Source organism: Acomys minous (genome assembly GCF_964271855.1).
Source record: "Acomys minous genome assembly, chromosome: 13".
Lineage (NCBI taxonomy): Eukaryota > Metazoa > Chordata > Mammalia > Rodentia > Muridae > Acomys > Acomys minous.
Window position 1 is genome coordinate 46,778,655 of NC_140495.1, and position 18,622 is coordinate 46,797,276.

At 43.8% G+C, this 18,622-nt stretch overlaps 1 protein-coding gene across 1 annotated transcript in view; it reads left to right on the forward strand.

The window, feature by feature from the left end:
* Positions 1-18,622, forward strand: part of UNC13C (unc-13 homolog C) — a 435,075-nt gene that overhangs the window by 312,712 nt on the left and 103,741 nt on the right. Inside the window, exon 19 of the mRNA XM_084752876.1 lies at positions 16,289-16,415. Within this exon, the coding sequence (XP_084609002.1) occupies positions 16,289-16,415 (127 nt within the window). The remainder of the gene's footprint in view (positions 1-16,288; positions 16,416-18,622) is intronic.

The following is an 18,622-nucleotide window of genomic DNA, read 5'->3' on the forward strand; positions in this document are numbered from 1 at the left end:
AGAAGTGAGAGGTTGGCAAGTATTCTAGGAGCGTTCAGTAGAAGAGCCATGTGGGAATTGGAAGACTGTTTTGTTTGTGTGTGTGTGTGTGTGTGTGTGTGTGTGTGTGTGTGTGTGTGTGTGTGTGTGTTCATATGTTATGACAAGCACACATGACTTTAGTGATTGGAAAATTACTAAGTAAAACTCAAACAGGAAAACCAGCTCAGTGAAGGTTACTCACAGCTGTGAAAATAAGGAGAAATAAAGGACGAGAACAAATCAGTAGGTGATCTTTTAGTGCTAATCTGGGAAGCTAATATCTGGTCATAAAGTTGCTAGGGGATCCCTACGTTTCTAGCTCCTGTACAGGGAAGTATTATTCTAGAGAGGTGCTCAAAGCTTTACTGTGAGTTGGCACCAGTGGTTTACGGTTATTGTGACTCATATTTCTGACTCTACCTTGTAGCTTTAAGTTGTTCTTATTATTATATTAACTCATTTAATCCTTGTGTGAATGTGTACGTATGTGAGGGTGATGCATGTGGAGGGCAGGGGGCAGTCTGCAGGAGTGGATTCTCTTCTCCCACCATGCGGATCTTGGGTATTGAACTCAGGTCATCAGGCTTGGCAGCAAGCGCCTGTACCCCGTGAGCCATGTCCTCATCAGCCGCAGCATCTCTCTGCATTTAACACACAGGGTTGTTGGATATTGGGGTCACAGCTGGAGGGTCTTAAGTGGCTTGTTCTACAGGATCTTCAGTTTATTATTCATCACCTGCTGACTACAAGGCTTTAAGCCGAGGTTTCCTTGTACCTAACAGTTTGCTTTTCTGTCATGTCTTCCGAGAGCTCTCTATCCATAAAGTTTTTAACAATGGACTATGATGTGGATAATGATTTGACTTGAAGTGGGCTTCCTAGAAGTCATTTGGCTTCTCCAGCTTTCTGGGTCTTGACTCTGTTTTCTTTGCCAAGACGGGGGTAGGGGGGGGACATTGCCACCACTTCTTCTATGGCCATGTTCCTGCCCCTCCCTCCATCTCTCCCCCTGGCACACCTGATGCTGTGTCTCAGCCTGTCTTCCTTCATCTTCACTCCCATTTATCTTTGCTGCACAGGTTGAATTACTTCCAGTGACCCATCCATCGTCAAGCTCACTGATCCTTCCTCCTGACTGATTTAATCTTCTGTTGAACCCTCATATTGACTGGTTTTTTTTTTCCAGTTCGCTGTAGTAGTCTCCACCTGTACAGTCTGTTAGGTACATTTTATTTTTGTTAAGGTTATATTTGTTCTAGTCCCCCCCTCCCCCCACCCCACCCCCCTCCGCTGGCTTTGATCAGCATTTTTCTGACCATTACTATGAAATCCCTGTTTAGTAGTGTTCTCCCCAGTTTATCTGGCAGATATTTTAGTAGTGATCAGGGGTTTTTTTGTTTTGTTTTGTTTTGTTTTTTCTTTTCTTTTTTCTTTCCTGTACGCACCCAATCATCTGTCCTGGCTTTTAGTGTCACATTGAAACTTACAGCATACCATACCCTGTTAATATCCTAAGATCCCCAAGATAATCTGGAAACATTGGGGTGCTCTTAAAGTAGATTGGGGTATTCTTCTTGAGGTCTTCTTTCTCTCTATCTCTCTCTATCTCCCTCCTTTCCCCCTTCTCTCTCTCTCTCTCTCTCTCTCTCTCTCTCTCTCTCTCTCTGCTCTGCTCTAAGCTTGGCATGTTCTCACTCTGAGGACACATTCTGTGAGGGGCCATTGTCCATCTGCCTCTGTTTTCTGAGGCCTAGGTTCACCCAAGGATGCACAGCCCACTGACTCCTTATGACAGGTTATTAAGGAGGCATTCCTTGAGTGGGAGCCATAGGACATAGGTGCCTGGTGTATAAACAAGCTGCTCCTAGATAAAATGAGCCACCCTGGATTGTCCTTTCAGTGGTCCAGAGGAGCAGAGAAGAGGCTTGTCATGCCTGACAACCATCTGGAGAAAGAAAACTGACAACAAGCTGTTGAAGCAGAACCCAGACTCACCAGGTCACATTCACAACATGTGAGATAGGTCAGACCTTTGAAAAATCTCCTAGATTTTGGACACGGTCATTTCTCAGTTTTATTTTCCAGGGGTCATGAATGTATTGTGCACACTCCCCTATTCCCTGTCTCTCTCCCCTCCCTCCCTCTCCCTCTCTGTGTCTCTATCTCTCTGTCTCTGTTTGTCTCTGTCTCTGTGTGTGTGTGTGTGTGTGTGTGTGTGTGTGTGTGTGTGTGTGTGTGTGAAGACTTACATGGCCCTGCTGGTCCCAAACTCACCACTGAGTTGAGGACGACCTTGAACTTCTGGTCCTCTTGCCTCCACCTCTCAAGTGCTGAGATTACAGATGTGCCCCACCACACCTGGGATGGAACCTAGGTCTTCCTGTTCTACCTGTCAAGGCCCACCCAGCCCTGCCTCACACTGAGGCAGGCTACCATAAGGTGTCGTGCCCAGATTTTTTAAAAGATGATTAACTCAAACCTGTCCTATTAGAGTTAAGCTAATCATAAAGAGAAAGAAAACTTTAGCTTATTAAGCAAATAAATTATAAAATTAAAAGAGCATCAATAATAAGCTCAAAAATAGTCAAATATTTCATTTGCCAATTACTTACAAACTATAATCTAAGTGAATTTTTTTCTTCACTTTATCTTCATGATCTTATGGTGACTTTCACTTCCTTCATGAATAATAAGGAAATGACAGCAAACCCAGAATGCTAAGGAGAAATAGCTTGTTTTATATCTACCAATACCAGAACTACTTTCTTTTTTGTTTTGGGTGTCATAAATAATTGATAAAAATTGATTTTTTTTCCTAAAAAAAGTGTCTGAACTCCAGGTTATTTTTAAATAAGTAATGACAAGTGCACAGAAAATTACATGAAGTAAATTCTGTAAAGATTTGAGCCTTTTAATAAAAACATTTTAAGCAACGGTTTTGCAGTAAAAAGTTATAAACTTCCGAGAAAGGCAAGCAATTGATTGCTTTTGAGGAGCTTATATGGCCTACATGTTAAAGGAGAAATCACTTTGCATTTTATTGACAACTCTTAATATGAAAAAATGGAAGGCATAGACATGCCTTTTTATTGCAGAAAATACTGTGTTTGAGAAATGATGATGATTTGTTCTTGTAGAATCTATAAGCCAAAATATGTACAGACCAAGACCGGTGCTGATTAGACACCCTCACCCCTTCAGGGTGGTTGACTACCCGTTCTGTTCTCAGCAAACCAGATGGGAAAATGGGAGGAGGGGTATGCCAAAAAGCCATCCCTTAATATATTATTTAAATATTTCTTTCTATTTATTTCCTGTGCATAAGGGTTTTGCCTGCATGCATGTATGTGCATGCAATTCCCATGAAGGCCAGAAGAAGGTATCAGATCCCCTAGAGCTGGCGTTCCAGGCAGCTGTGAGCTGCCAAGTGGGTGCTTGGAACCTTTCAGATCCTTTGGAAGAGCAGGCACTGTTCTTAATTACTGAGCCATGTCTTCAGTCGTCCCTTTGTATATTTATCAATATATTTTCTTCCTCCATATACCCACCTATGGGTATATGAGGTAAAAGAGGTAGTGGGAGCAAAATTAATAACCTGCCATTTCCCTCCTTAGAATGTTAATTTTGGAAGGAAAAGGGTGAGAGGTGAAGTCCTATACTAGAAAGATCCAGTACCAGAGCATCTCCTGCCTCGCCACACCTACCACACAGTTTCCGTGAGCTTGCTCTGCCGCAGTGGCTCTGCACTTGCCCCTCTGCCTGTGCTTCTTCCTTCTCCCAACATCTCTTTTCCAGACAGGAACCAGAGTAGTGTTTTACACATGTAGATTAGATACAAGTCACCTACGGCTAATCATGGCACAGGAGAAAGGTCTTTATCAGAGAGATTTTAGGCCTCCTGGGTGACCTGGTCCTGGGGGGCCTCTCTGAACTCAACTCAGCACCACTCCACCCACTTGTACCCCAACATCACCCACTCGCACCCCAACATCAGCCGCAGAGGTCTCCTTCAGCTCCTTGGACTTCAAACTTCTTCCACTTCAAAGTCTGTCACTTTCTTTGCCCTTGTGCTAAAACGTTTTTCTGGGAAGTGACTGCATGGGCTGCACCCTGACTGCTGCCCTCACTCTGGCTGCCTCTCATTAGAGCTCTTCCCCAAATCCTCTCTCCCCTCCCCCTCCCCCACACCCCCTCCCCTCCCTCTTGGGGCCTTGTGACACCAAGTAGCCTTTGTCTGTCTCTCATCACTGTATCATAAGCTATGGGGGGGTAGAGATTCCATTTCCTTCTGTGTTGTATTCTCTCCTCGTACCTGGTTTCTAGTAAATAATACATGTGTTGCAACCATGACTGAAGTCTACTTTTCAATTCTCAGTTCTTTTTTGTTGTTGTTGTTGTTCTTTTCTTCTTTATTTTTCTTTTTAATTTGTTCACTTTACATCCCGATTGTAGCCCCCTCCCTCATCGCCTCCCAGCCCCACCCTCTTTCCCTTATGCCCCCCCTCCCTCCCCTGGTCCTCAGAAAGGGGAGCCCTCCTCCCCTAACATCTGACCTCAGCCTATCAAGTCTTATCTGGACTGCCTGTCTCCTCTTCCTCTGTGGCCTGGCAAGGCTGCCCCACCAGGGGGGAAGTGATCAACGTGTGGGAGCCTGAGTCCTTGTCAAAAGTAGTCATTATTCCCCATATTATAGGACCCACAAGGAGACTGTGCTGCCTATCTGCTACATCTGAGCAAGGGGTCTATGTCCTCACTATGCATGGTCCTTGGTTGGGGCATCCATCTCTGTAGCAGCCTCCTCTTCTGCCTGGATTTGTTGGCTCCATTGGTCTCCTTGTGGAGTTCCTGACCCCTCAGTTCCCAGGTCTGACTCTCAGGAAAATATTCTGCACAACATCTGTTGTTAGGGTTCTGATGAAAAGAACTACATATTGGTTAAACATACATGCTGGGCAACCCAAGTTCAGTCCCAAGAACCCATGGAAAAGTGAAGGAAAAGAACTGGCCCTACAAAGTTGTCCTCCGACCTCCCAAGTTCACAAGGACTATGCACCCCTCCCTATGTCATATGCACACAGAATAATAAGTATTATAATAAAACATTTTTAAAGTAAAAAAAAATTTACAAACTAAGAGGAGTGTATGTCTGTTTCTTTTCAATGCTTTTCCTTGTCCTAAGGGTGCTCCGTTTATGACAGTAGCTTCTTGGGGGACTTGAAAGTTACCACTGTGTTTCAGACCAATGCTTGTCTCTGTTTCGAACACTGCTCCTCTGCGCCTTGTTTATTTTACTCGTGGCTGTCCGTCCTAGCCCGGATGATAAGGACCTACATCCTGCTGATGCTGACATGCTGGGGCCACAGCCCCAGCCTTCTCCAGGAAGGGTTGCTTGCCATGAGCCTTCCAGCCCAGCTTTTATGGCCAGAAGGCTAGATCAGAATTCTAAGTGGATGCATCAGAGGATCTGTCTAGGCCGCAAATCCGCCCACATCGTGTAAACTCAGGAAGCCTGGCTGGATGGTTTTCTGGCCTTTTGCTGAGGAAGATGCTGGAATCCTGAGCAGGTTGCCTGCTCCTCCTGAGCTCCCAGCACCCATCTCACTGGCCACAGAGCAAGGCATATTAGTTTCTTTTTTTTTTTTCCTTAGCCTCATTTTCTTTGTTTTGTTGTTGTTGTTGTTGTTGTTTTGTTTTGTTTTGTTGCTTGGTCTGTTTTTATAATTGGGTTGTCAGAAATAGGTCACAGTGAGTGATTATTGAAAAACTTGACGAATGTGATCTACTTTCCAAGTTCTCATATATGGAAGATTCACTTGAGTCCAAACTCGTGAGGTATGGTTTTCTTTTGTTCCCCCTAGATTCTGCATTGCTAACACCATGCCTCACTTAGATGCTCTCTCACCTTCCGAGATGCACCAGGGCCACTGGCTCTTTATCAGGCTTAACTAAGATGGCTTAATTCTCTCAGTGTATGAATGAGAACCCCAAACCTCTACCTCTACATACTTACTAAAGAATTGCAGCCGCATAGGTAAAAGTGTGTGCGTGCACGCACACGTGTGTGTGTGTGTGTGTGTGCGTGTGTGTATGTGTGTATGCATGCGCATGTGTGTGTATATGCGTGTGTGTGTATGCGTATGTGTGTGTGTATGCGTGTGTGTGTATGTGTGTGTGTATGCGTGTGTGTATGTGTGTATGCATGTGCATGTGTGTGTGTATTCGTGTGTGTGTATGCATGTGTGTATGCGTATGTGTGTGTATGTGTGTGTATGTGTGTGTGTATGTGTGTATGCATGCGCATGTGTGTGTGTATTCGTGTGTGTATGCGTGTGTGTGTGTATATGCGTGTGTGTATGCATGTGTGTATGCGTGTGTATGTGTGTGTATGCACATGTGTGTATGCATGTGTGTATATGCATGCGTGTGTATGTGTATGCGTGTGTGTATGCATGTGTGTATGTGTGTGTATGCGCATGTGTGTATGCATGTGTGTATGCATGCGTGTGTGTATGCATGTGTGTATGTGTGTGTGTATGCATGCGTGTGTGTGTGTATGCGCATGTGTGTGTATGCGCATGTGTGTGTATGTGCATGTGTGTGTATGCGTATGTGTGTGTATGCGCATGTGTGTGTATGTGCATGTGAGTGTATGCGTGTGTGTGTATGCGTGTGTGTGTATGCATGTGTGTATGCGTGTGTGTGTGTGTATGCGCATGTGTGTGTATGCGTATGTGTGTGTATGCGCATGTGTGTGTATGTGCATGTGTGTATATGCGTGTGTGTATGCGTGTGTGTGTATGCATGTGTGTATGTGTGTGTGTATGCATGTGTGTGTATGTGCATGTGTGTGTGTATGCGTGTGTGTGTATGCATGCATGTGTGTGTGTGTGTGTATGAGTGTGTGTGTGTATGCATGTGTGTGTATGCGTGTGTGTGTGTGTGTGTGTGTGTGTGTGTGTGTGTTGAAGCAATCTGGCAGTCATTTATTTTAGAACAGGAAATTGGGTGGAATCGCTGGGTGCTGTGATGCGCACCTACAGTCCTATGCGGTTGAGGCAGAAGGCTCAAGAGTTCAAGGTCATCCTTAGCTACACGATGAATTCTAGAACAATTTTCACTGCACAGGACCCTGTTTCAGAAAAAAAAAATCAGAAAAGAAAACTGGTTATGTATATACCATATAAATCACATATAACCATATGTTTCTCCATTATGTGTAAAGCTTATGCATAAATACTAACCCCCTAAAAAGATATACATTTCTAACTAAATGCTAATAAACACACTCTAGAGGAAAACAGCCAGATTTTTCTAAACTGCCAGGCTTTTTCTCTGTATAGTTTTAAGTAAGCATTTTTTTTTTACCCTGCTAGTAAAATATTCATATTTCCCACTGAAATTCAAAGATTAAATTCTATATAAAATTATTATATTGCAGTTTGGAAAAGCTAATTAAATAGTTTGTTTTGTGAATGTAATGAGCTAGTCCACTCTTTGCTGCCAACATTAAAAATGTAAGAGGATTGATGGCTAAACAAATTTAAGAGTCATTTGTCTCACATGAGATGAATGAGCTCAGGAGAATTTTACTAATATAGTCAGCATTACACATAAATAATTGAGTGGGATTCAAGATGACTTGAGGAATATTTCTAAGCCTGATGTTATAATCTCTCCCATCAATATTTGGTAGGGCGTACTGCAGATGTAATTATGGTTGTTTTGAAATTTTCCCTGTGCAAGGTATAGTTATACACTAAGGGGAAAACACACTGAGGAAAATCAGGCTTGGGTTTTTGGATTCTGAAACGCAACGATTGCTAAGCCTCTGGAGTCACCATGACAAGGTGACTCCCTATAATACACCAGAGAGCCCTGAGTGTGAACGAGGCAGTTTGGAAGGGTCTGGGGAGGTGGCAGTCCACATGCACAGCCTGCATATATTTCTTACATCGTTATTTTACATCCAGAGCCTGTATATCTTGATTTTAACATGAGTTTGATAAGTCTGATTGGATGTTTTCTTGTGTGATGGTGAATCAGACCATGAGATGTCAGAGAGGGGTAATGAGGCAAATTCCACAAACTAGTGGGATAGCCTCCGAGCGTGAAAATCTCTCTCTCTCTCTCTCTCTCTCTCTCTCTCTCTCTCTCTCTCTCTCTCTCTCTCTCTGTGTGTGTGTGTGTGTGCGCGCGCGCGCACACGCGCGCACGCCCGCGCGTGTTTTACTATTGTAACAAAATATCTGAGACAAGCAATTATAAAAATATAAGGTTTATTTATCTATCATTTTTAGGTTCAAAGTCTTTTTAACATTTGCAGGTTCTGGTGTGAGCCAGCTCTAGTTTGTTGTTCCTTGCTGTGATAAAACTGACCAGAACCAATTCGGGAGGGAAAGGGCCCTTTTTCTGGAGAAGTCGAGGCAATAACCTGGGGGGGGAGGAATGCTGCTTACCAGCTTGCTCTCCATGGATTTCTCATCCTGGACCAGGACCACCTGTTCAGGGGTGGCACTGCCCACAGTGGGCTGGGCCTTTTATACCAATCAACATGGGCATAGGTGGATGGATGCAATTTCCCAATTAACATTCCCTCTCTCCAGGTTGACAGCCGAGAGTGGTCATCACAGAGCCCCACTTGTGTGTATTGTATAGTGGCAGGGCATGTGTGTCCGTGTGTCTGGAACTCTCTTTAAAGTCTGCATTTTCCAGTTGTGGCCAAGATCTATAACAGCCTTATCTAACAATCTTTTCCCAGGGTCTCCAACTCTAAACCCTATAGTTGAATTAATTTCCCACCTATTTAATGCCCCACAATGGAGGCTGCATTTTTAAAAGCCCTGAGAGACAGATTACATCCAAACCCAGTAGTTTGAGTACATTTCTTCAAATTTATGCCACTGTCACCAGTTAGTTTAGATGCTTTCAGAGTGGTTCTAATAGCACCAGGGCACTAGATTTGATCCCCATCCTGTGGTGCATGCCTGTAATCCCAGAACCTGGGAGAGGAAGGCAGGGGGGTTAAGTGTTCAAGGTCATTATCAGCTTTGCAGTGAGTTCAAGTCCAGTCTGGGCTACATGAGATCCTTTCTCAATACCACCCCCAACACACACACACACACACACACACAAGATATAGTAACTGGAAATTAGAAGGTAGGGGAATAGTTAAGGAGTAAGTAATAACTTTTGAAAACCTTTCTGCAACACAGTACACCATAATGCCATGCGACCCAACTTCACACCAGATAATTTAGCACAATATAACTTTTGCTTCGTTTTCATTTGCATAAGTCAGAGTTTGGGCAACTCTTTCATGTGGCTCGGGGACCCAGCATCCTAGCATGTGGAGTTCTGCTAACTGTAGGACAGACATTGGAACCGTGCTCTGGACATCTGCATTTGGCCAGTATTTGAGGATGAGAGGCTGGGGAAATTTCACAAGGGTTTCTTTCTAACAAGCCTGGACTCATGATGCTCTAAATTCATGCGTCAAGCAAGACTGGCACGTAGTCTGCCTGTGTGCCTGGGCAAAAAAAGGGCAAGGTTTGGCAACTGGTCAAATCTGCCACAGGAGGTTCATGGTGTTTACGGAAAGTCATTGGGAGAAATAAATGGACATAAATGAAAGCTTATCTTTGTATCTTTGTCCCTGCTGTCTATGGAAAAACATCCCAGGGGGACCCTGTGTATCCTCTCATTCCAGTTTTCATTATAGTGCCCTCAAGATTGGCACTCCATCACAAACGAATTCAACATCCCGCAGGTCACTTGCTGGCTTAGCTGAGGAACACAGTTCCTGGAGAGATGACTATTACTCTCTTCTTGAACAGGCAGCGTACAATGACAGCTGGTGTTATAAGTCTCCAGTTCCCATCCACAGAGAGTAGCAAATATCGGCTGATAAGCATGTGGGGGGAAAAAAAGACACACCTCAAAGACATGGAAATTAGGGTTGGGAATGTAGCTGCTTGGGAGCTCCATTTTGTGTAGGGGAAGCAAAAGCTGAAGTTTGAATGTGGCTCTCCAGAGTGCTTGGCTAGCATGCATGAAACCCTGAGTTCAATTCCCAGCACTTCACAAACCAGGCATAGCAGTTGTATTAGTTACTTCTCTGTTGTTGTTGTTATTATAAAGCACCATGCCCACGGCAGTTTAGAGAGGGAAGAGTTTATTTGTGCTTGAGGTCTTAGAATGACCTTAAGAGTCCATCCCATCCTGGTTGAGGAACCATGGCAGCAAGCAACATGAAAGGATGGCAGCAGAAAAGCAGGAAGTTGACAGAGCTAATTGGAAGCAGTGATGCAAGGCTTTATCTTTCCCCCAAAGCTCACCTCTGTAGTGAAATACTTCCTCCAGCAAGGCTGCACCACCCAAATTCCCAGATAGCACCACCTACTGGAGACCAAGTGTTCAAATACTTGAAACTATGGAGGACATTTCACATCCAAACCACTAAAGTGGCACTCACTACAGCACTGGAGACCTAGAAACAGAAGGATCAGAGGTCAGGGTCATCCCTGTTCCAGGCCAGCTGTAACTGCCTCCAGTAAACAATCTTTAAACTGATAATTCTGATTCCCCAAGAAAACCACGATAACTTCATGTTATTTTTCTAGATTAATTCTTACGGATGAAAATGAATACCCCCCCTGGTAAGAATGAAGCCCGATTTAATCCTCCAGAAAGATCAGAGATGCTCTCTCTATCTCCTGTCCCCCATCCCTCCTTACTGAAAGCTCAGAGGTGGAGAGGAAGAGGAAGAGGCCTGGCCAGGGAAGCTACAGTGAATGAGGCTGGTAAAAGTTTCACCCTGGAGCTCTGCAGACAGCAGGGCTGGGGGGAGTTGGGTGGGGTGTCTGAAAATGTAGGCACCAAGAGGTCTATGAGTTCTAAATTGAGTATGCAAGTTAGCAGAAAGAAAGAACTTTTGTCCTTAAAGAAAAGTGAAGTTCAAACTGACCAAGCAAATAGATAAGTGTTTTGCCCCCCCCCCCAAAAAAAACCTGCTTTTCTTTTTGGCATAAAGAGTGCTGCATCACAGAGGACAGGTTAATGAAATACATATGGTTCACCTGAACTACCATTAAACCATTTCAAAACACAAGGTGAAAAAAATAAATAGGGGAGGGGGTAACTGGAACAGTTATGTAATTTCATAAAGGGGAATTGTGTATATGTAAGGTCCTTATAAAATAGGTCTGTTTCAGGTAGTGTGCCCCTGTTGTTATTGCTGCAGGCTGTTGCATCCTGTAAGTCACCCCACTTGCCACACTGTTGAATCTGTCATCCTTCCTTCTGACCCACAATGCACTTAAGATGGAGAGGACAGCACATGGAAACTTCCTTTTATAACCCAGGATCCTGGCCTGCACTCCATAAATGTCGCCTGTGTTACTGAAACTGGTAGCCCTTACCTTTAGAATCCTGTTACTATGGGAACATGCTTAGGACAGGTGGCCCAAGACCATGCTCATGAGCTGTTCCTGTGCTTGTTCTTTCTATATAAATGGATATTTCTATGTAGTGACATGATAAAATTTGTGTGTAGTGACAATTTTCCTTTAACTTCTTGAAAGATGGCAAAATTAAAATTTAATTCTCAGTATGAATATGTCGATCTTCTACTCTGCTAATATTTAAATACTTAAATATTTAAATTTATATACCTAGAATTCACTGTAATTTTCTTCTAGAAAATATACTTTATTACCTTTATTTCAACAAAATTGCTATACAATAGCAATACAATTTTCCAATTATTTGTACTCTTCTCACATACATGCCCAACAGCACAACTTTTTCTGAACTATGCATCCCATCCACTCTAATTTTTTACCTATTTAAAAAAAATGTAAGCACACATTTGATTTGAAATTTTTCTTATTTCTATTTTCCTTTTGGTATTTTTTTTGCTTATCTCAGCTCTACTTGCAATTTTTCTTTCTCTCCCCAATCTGAGCTTATACTCACTCTCGCACTTAAAGAATTAAAAAACAAATTTATCTCCAAATCTCATAGTTTGAAATTATAGCTCATAAGAAGATAATTTCACGTAAAGTTTTGATTCTAAAAAGTTAGTTGATTATTATACAATTTTATGTAAAATTTTGAATAAAGCTAAAAATCCAACTAATTTTTATACATAAGACAATTAAAGTTGTCCTTGTGTATGTGTGTGTATATGTGTGTGTGTGTGTGTGTGTGTGTGTTGTATAAAACTTTACTCATATTCATTCTGTAGGTTGCTGGTTTCATTGTGATGTTCCACAGATACGCACCTTCTGCATCGTTAGTCACGTCAACCCTCCCCGCCACCACTTTCATCCCCTTCTCCTCCCCCCTCAGGCTTCTACCTACCTTAACCCGAGTAGCCACTCTCCTATCTCCAGACCTCTTTTTGACCCCTTGGGTCCTATGAATGTGAAATATATATATAATACTCATCGCTGAAAGTCTGTTTTGTTCATCATAACAATGGTCTCTGGTTACATCTGTTCTCCTGTACAAGTTATGGCTTCTTTCTTTTTGGGGAAGCTGAATAAAATTCCACTGTGTACTCACACAACTTCTTGATTCATCTGCCCACTCAGACTGTGTAACATCGCCATTGTGAGGACTGTGCCAGTAAACATGGGCAAGGAGCTCTTCTGCGTGCTGGCTGCATTTCCTCTGACAGCTGGGCATGGTCCACCTGGGTCATGTGGCGTTTCTACTTGTAGTTTTTATTTTTTTGTTTTTTTTGGGTTTTTTGTTTGTTTGTTTGTTTGTTTGTTTTGGTTTTTCAAGACAGGGTTTCTCTGTGTAGCCTTGGCTGTCCTGGACTCCCTTTGTAGACCAGGCTGGCCTCAAACTCACAGTGATTCGCCTGCCTCTGCCTCCCAAGTGCTGGGATTAAAGGCGCGCGCCACCACGCCTGGCTCTACTTGTAGTTTTTAAAGGGACCTCAGTACTGTTTTCCCACCTCGGCTACTCTACTGAGAATTCCTTCCAGCAGTGAGAGAGGACTCCATTCCTTTCCACTCTGGCTGATGGCCTTGGTCACTTGGTACAGCCATTCTGAATGGGGGGGGGGGGCGGGCAGGGCAGGGTGAGTGCAACCTTGTACTTTTGATTCATGTTTCTCTGGCAGCTGAAGGTTTGGGTATTTTTTAACACAGTTATTGATTATTTGTTTTTCTTCTTTTGAGAAGTGTCTATCCCAGTCATTTGTCCATGTATTAATTAAACTGCTTGTTCTTTCTTGTTTTGTTGGTAACTATTACGATTCAGTGTGTGTGCATGTGTGCCTGTGTGTGTCTGCATATGTGTATCTGTCTGTCTGTGTGTATCTCCCTCCCTCCCTCCCTCCCTCCTTCCCTCCCTCCCTCCTTCCCTGCTTTCTTCCCTCCCTCCTTCCCTCCCTCCCTCCTTCCCTGCTTCCTTCCCTCCCTCCTTCCCTCCCTCCTTCCCTCCCTCCCTCCCTCTCTTCATTTCTTCTTCAGGATCTTAGATCAGTTTATAAAGGGATTTTTAGTCACGTTTATCTTCTTGTTTCATTGGTCCAATGCATCTGCCTTTTAATCTCTATTTCCGCTCTGATCATTATTCCTTCTTTCTACTAGTTTTAGTTTTGTCTTGTTCCAGTTTTTCTAAGATCTTGAGATCTAATAGGAGGCTGTATAGTTTAGCTCTTTGATCTTTTTTTATTGGAGGAACTCTTAGCTCTAAGAAACTCTCTTGAAACAGCTTTGACTGAGGGCTGTGTTCCATTTTCACTTGACTCTGAATTTTCTCCCCTCACTCTCACATTATCAGAGAAGACACATCGGTCTGCGGCCCAGGTTGGCTTTGTCCTAGCAATTCTCTTCTTGTATCCTCCCGTGTGCCTGGTGTGTGGCAAATCTAGCCTTCAAGGCCACCTAAACACCAGAGAAGCAACGCCAGACTTCGTGCGTATTACTTCTAACACTTCCCACCCACAAGCCTGGGAAATACGAACCACATGGCATTCCCCATCCTAACGAGCCAGCGCACACACATGGTTAGAATCATAAGAAACTTCTGAGTAACTAAGTGCCTAAGCCAGATTTCTAAAAGGTGAGGTTGTTAATTTGAAAATGATACTTCACCATGCAACAGTCTATCAAGTTTTCCCCACCCATATGTAGAGCCTGCCAGGCTAGTGAGGTGCCTTACCCACCTGCTCCCACACAGGAACTTTTTTTTTATTTTGGGAGATGGAGCAAAATGTGGGCTAGACTGTTTGGGGCCTAGTGGTTGGTTATCAAACATAGCCACAGTGACACAGCCACAGGAGAAGAAGCTTTGCCTACCAGCTTGCTGTGAGACAGCAGCAAATGCCGGATCCCAGGTAAGAGGAGCCCATCAGCCATTTCTGTGTCTCATCTGTATCTGACAAATCATGAGTCCCAGGGCAAGAGTTTCCCAATATTGCTGTTCCGGGGCACGATTGTGTTAATTTCCTATCTATGAATTGATCAAATAAACATGCCTCTCGAAAGAGAAGGAACACTAAGGATGTGAAAGGGACAGTTGTTGCTGAGCTGACGTTGAAAGGTAAAAGGAGTGAGGGGGCCGGAGGTGGCTGAAGCACACCGTCTTGTGCACATCGTTTCCTGTTGTCCTGGACCACTGCGTGGTCACCTTTCCGACTATGTGAGAACGCCTCCCCCTGGCATCCGGTATCTTGAGTTAACTTGTTCAGATAACTTAAAGCTTTGGTTTGGGGTTGTAGTCTCTTGTGTATCCCATCAGGGCTCATATCACTCCATGATCAGGCTTTGGGAAGAAGGAATGGCTTCTGTTTTTAATCACAATCCAATCTCTTCAATCTATATTTTCATTATTTACCACAGAATGCAAAGCCTGGGGGGTGTTTCTATAAAGAGGCAAAGCCCTCAGTTTCACTGTGAGTCAAGGATTCCCAAAGGGGTTTCTCAGAGGCTCCTTTCATCCTGAAGAGAAACAGAGACATTTGGGGGTTTGGCTGTATATATTACTGCTGCCAGATTTGGCCAGTAGGTTGATTTTACTGAGAAAGGACAGAGAAAGGCATATTCCAGGGTTGGGGGGAAATACTTGGTGAGTAAAGGGCTTGTTGTGCACACATGAGACCTGAGTCTAGAGCCCCAAAACCAGGTAAAAAGCCAGAAATGCTGGTGGGAGTCTGTAACCCCAGCCCCAGTAAAAACAGAGGATCCCTGTGGCTCTCTGGCCTGCTAAGCCAAATCAGCAGGCTCCAGGTTCAGGGAGAAACCCTATCTCAATAAAATAAAGAAGTGCAATTAAGAAGACACTGGCCTTTACCTCTGCCTCCAACACGTGCTTATACAATCATATACACATGTATACATGTGTGCACATGCCTACAGAAACACACATATACAACATGCCCTCACACATTCAGTGATGTTCTGAATGTCTCTCCTAGCCCATGTTCTGTAACCAGCTTTAGGCTACCCTCTTTAAGCCACATATGATAAAATTCCTCCAAGGAAATAAAAAGTATACTACAGCTTAGAAGTTAAATACATCTTTCTGTCCCCAACCATCTTAATTCTTGAAGTGTTAAAGCTAGGTTGGGGATGTGGCCTGACCATGCACATGTCAAATGTGTCCCATGTTAATCGGTGATTACGGCTTCTACTTTAAGTCCTGTTTGATCCCTTCCGATGCTAATTCTTTCTGTCACTGTGCGTTTGGCTAAAAGCAGCCAAAGTGTGAGAGCCTCCAGTTAAATGCAAATTTTACTATGTTGTTAGTGTTTCTCCATCAAAATTTGCATATTGTTTCACTTGAGACACAATAGAATACTCAAACCATTTCACAGTATCACTTGGCCTGCCCTCACAGGATCCAAGATTGTTTTATTGTGTTTTATGGGGTGTGTGTGTGTGTGTGTGTGTGTGTGTGTCTATGTGCACATGAGTGTAGGTACCCTCAGAGACCAGAAGACAGTGTCGGTTTTCCCTGGAACTGGATGTGGTCGTGAGCCATCCAACATGGACAGTGGAGACCCAACCTCCAGTCCTCTGTAAAAGCAACAAACATTCTTAACCCCTGACCCTTGAGCCACCTTTCTGGTTATTCCAGGGTTATTATTTTGCATGCCACAGAACGTTAGGGCTGCCTTCAGCAATGCTCTTCGTCTGGAATACACAATTTTCTTCTTTATAGAAATACAGGCAATAAAGGTTTATCGGAACCCCGTGGCACTGTCTGCAAGCCAAACTTTTATTAATTGTGTGATTTTTATCTGTTACAGAACATGAGAAGCAACGGTTATGCAAGAGCACCGATTATATGAATTTGCATTTCAAAGTGAAATGGTTTTATAATGAGTACGTACGAGAACTTCCTGCCTTCAAGGAGGCTGTTCCGGAATATTCCTTGTAAGTCATGGTTTTCACTGTCCCCCCTTTGTCCTGAATTCACAGTGCTGCAAAATCACAGCTGAGTTGTAAAGACTTAAGAGCTCGTCACACACTTTCTCATTTGAATGCAGACGTTTCTGTAGTAAAACTAATGTGGAGAGATCTGCGTGCCTCTGAGGCCGTGAGGAGGGTGTCGCGTATTTCAAAAACGCCTTACTTAGCTATCAAAGAGAAAGAAGCACAGAAGGGGCTCTGGTTTAGATGATGAAATCATTTCCTGTAAAAGTGCTAAAATGCATGATGCTGGGGAGAGAGAGCTCAGCAGCTTAAGCATTTGCTCCACAGACTTGAGGACCAGTAGATAGATTCCCAGAAACCCACATAACACATGAGGTGGCGTGGTGGCCGCCCTTTCAGAGGGTAGAGACAGGGGTGAGGGGTCCCCAAAACAAGCTGGCTAGCAAGACTAGCCATCTCAGTGAGCTCTGGGTTTGACTGAGAGATTCTGCTTCAGTGAATAAGGTGGAAAAGGAAAGGATGATGGCTCCCAGCAGCAATCGTGGACCTCCGCACGCACGCTCACATAGTACTCACACACACATGCAAAACCATGCATGTACATATGTGCACAGAACACGCATATGAAAAGTGAAAAAAAGAAAAAAAAAGTCCAGAATGCTTTACTGGTTTATAGATAACCAGACTTTTGTTTCAATGCAAGTTGTAACTGTCTTGGAAATTCAAGTATCTGAAATAGAAATCATTGCTTAGCATTGACAGTTTCCTTTTATGAGTTCATCTCTACCTTGTTTTCTTTTTCTGCCGGCCATGATGAAATACCTTATAGAAACAATGTAGGTGAGCTGTTTCATTTGGCTCACAGTCCCCAGGCTATGCTCTATCATGGTAGGGAAGTCACAGAGGCGTGAGCTTACGGCATCTGGTCACATTGCACCCACAGTCAAGAAGCAGGTGGATGCTTGCACACAGCTCCCTCCCTCCATCTTACATAGTCGGGGATCCCAGCCCAGGCAGTGGTGCCTCCCACGGTGGATGGATCTTCACACCTCAGTTAAGTGAATGAAGATGACCCCCCAGAGGCGTGCCTCGAGGTCCATCTCCCAGGTGATTCTAGACCTCATTAGATTGACAGCTGAGATTAGCTATCACGGTGCCAATCAAATGCATTTGCAATTCTGCATTTAATGTGCATCTATTTTATTCTGGCCAATGGGTCTTCCAGACTCGTGTCTATAGAAGATTAGTGTGTAAGATAAAGACCTCATCCTGAAGAATCTTATATTCGGGCAATACTGATCATCACAAATGTTATGGCAAAGCAGAGTAAAAGGAGACAAGCCCATTTAAAGAGTATAAGCACATCACAAGAAGAATGTTACTGCAACTGTGAAGGGCTGATGCAGCATCTATTGTAGACTTTACACCTCCATCAGGTTAAGAAAGAAAAAGAAGAAAACCAGGGAAGTGTTGCTATGGAAATGAAGGTTGAATTACTTGGGCTCTGATACATCAACAGTCTTGCTCTTGTAGTGGGGTCCAAGTTATTTTCCCCAGATCGGTAGAAAGTGACATCAGAAAACAGCTGTAAACTAGACTGTTATAAATAGATGCTGTGAAGCATGTACCAGTCATTAGGAATCATGGGAATTGGAAGCACAGAGACTGGGAAACTAAGCAGAGATTCAGGAGTTAATGAGCAATGTAATGGCAAGGTACTAACAGCTTCACTGTGATCTCCTCATAGAGGTACGTGAGAGGGAACAGCGTGGTCACACAAGTTAACTGCCGTCACCACGAGGGCTGCATGGGAGGATGCAGGCCACGGGATGCAGGCTTCAGTTAAGAGGAATGCTCTCGAGAGAGCGACTATAAAACAGGGTGGCCATACTCCACATCAGCATGTTATATGGTTGAAAAGAGCAAAGAGTTGGGCTGAGGAGATGGCTCAGCCGTTAAAGCACTTGCTCTTCAAATGTCAGGAACGGAATCTGAATTCCAAGGACCCATGTGAACACCACATGGGCACAAAGGCCCACCTGCAAACCCAGCGACCAGACATTGGGAGCACAGGGTCCCCGGATGAGCATCCTGGTTAGACAAAGCAAGTCAGTGAGCTTATCGAGAGACTCTGCCTCAGTGAGTAAAGTAGAGAGCAATCACAGAAGACACCTGAGGTCTACACCTAACGTCCACATGCGCATGCA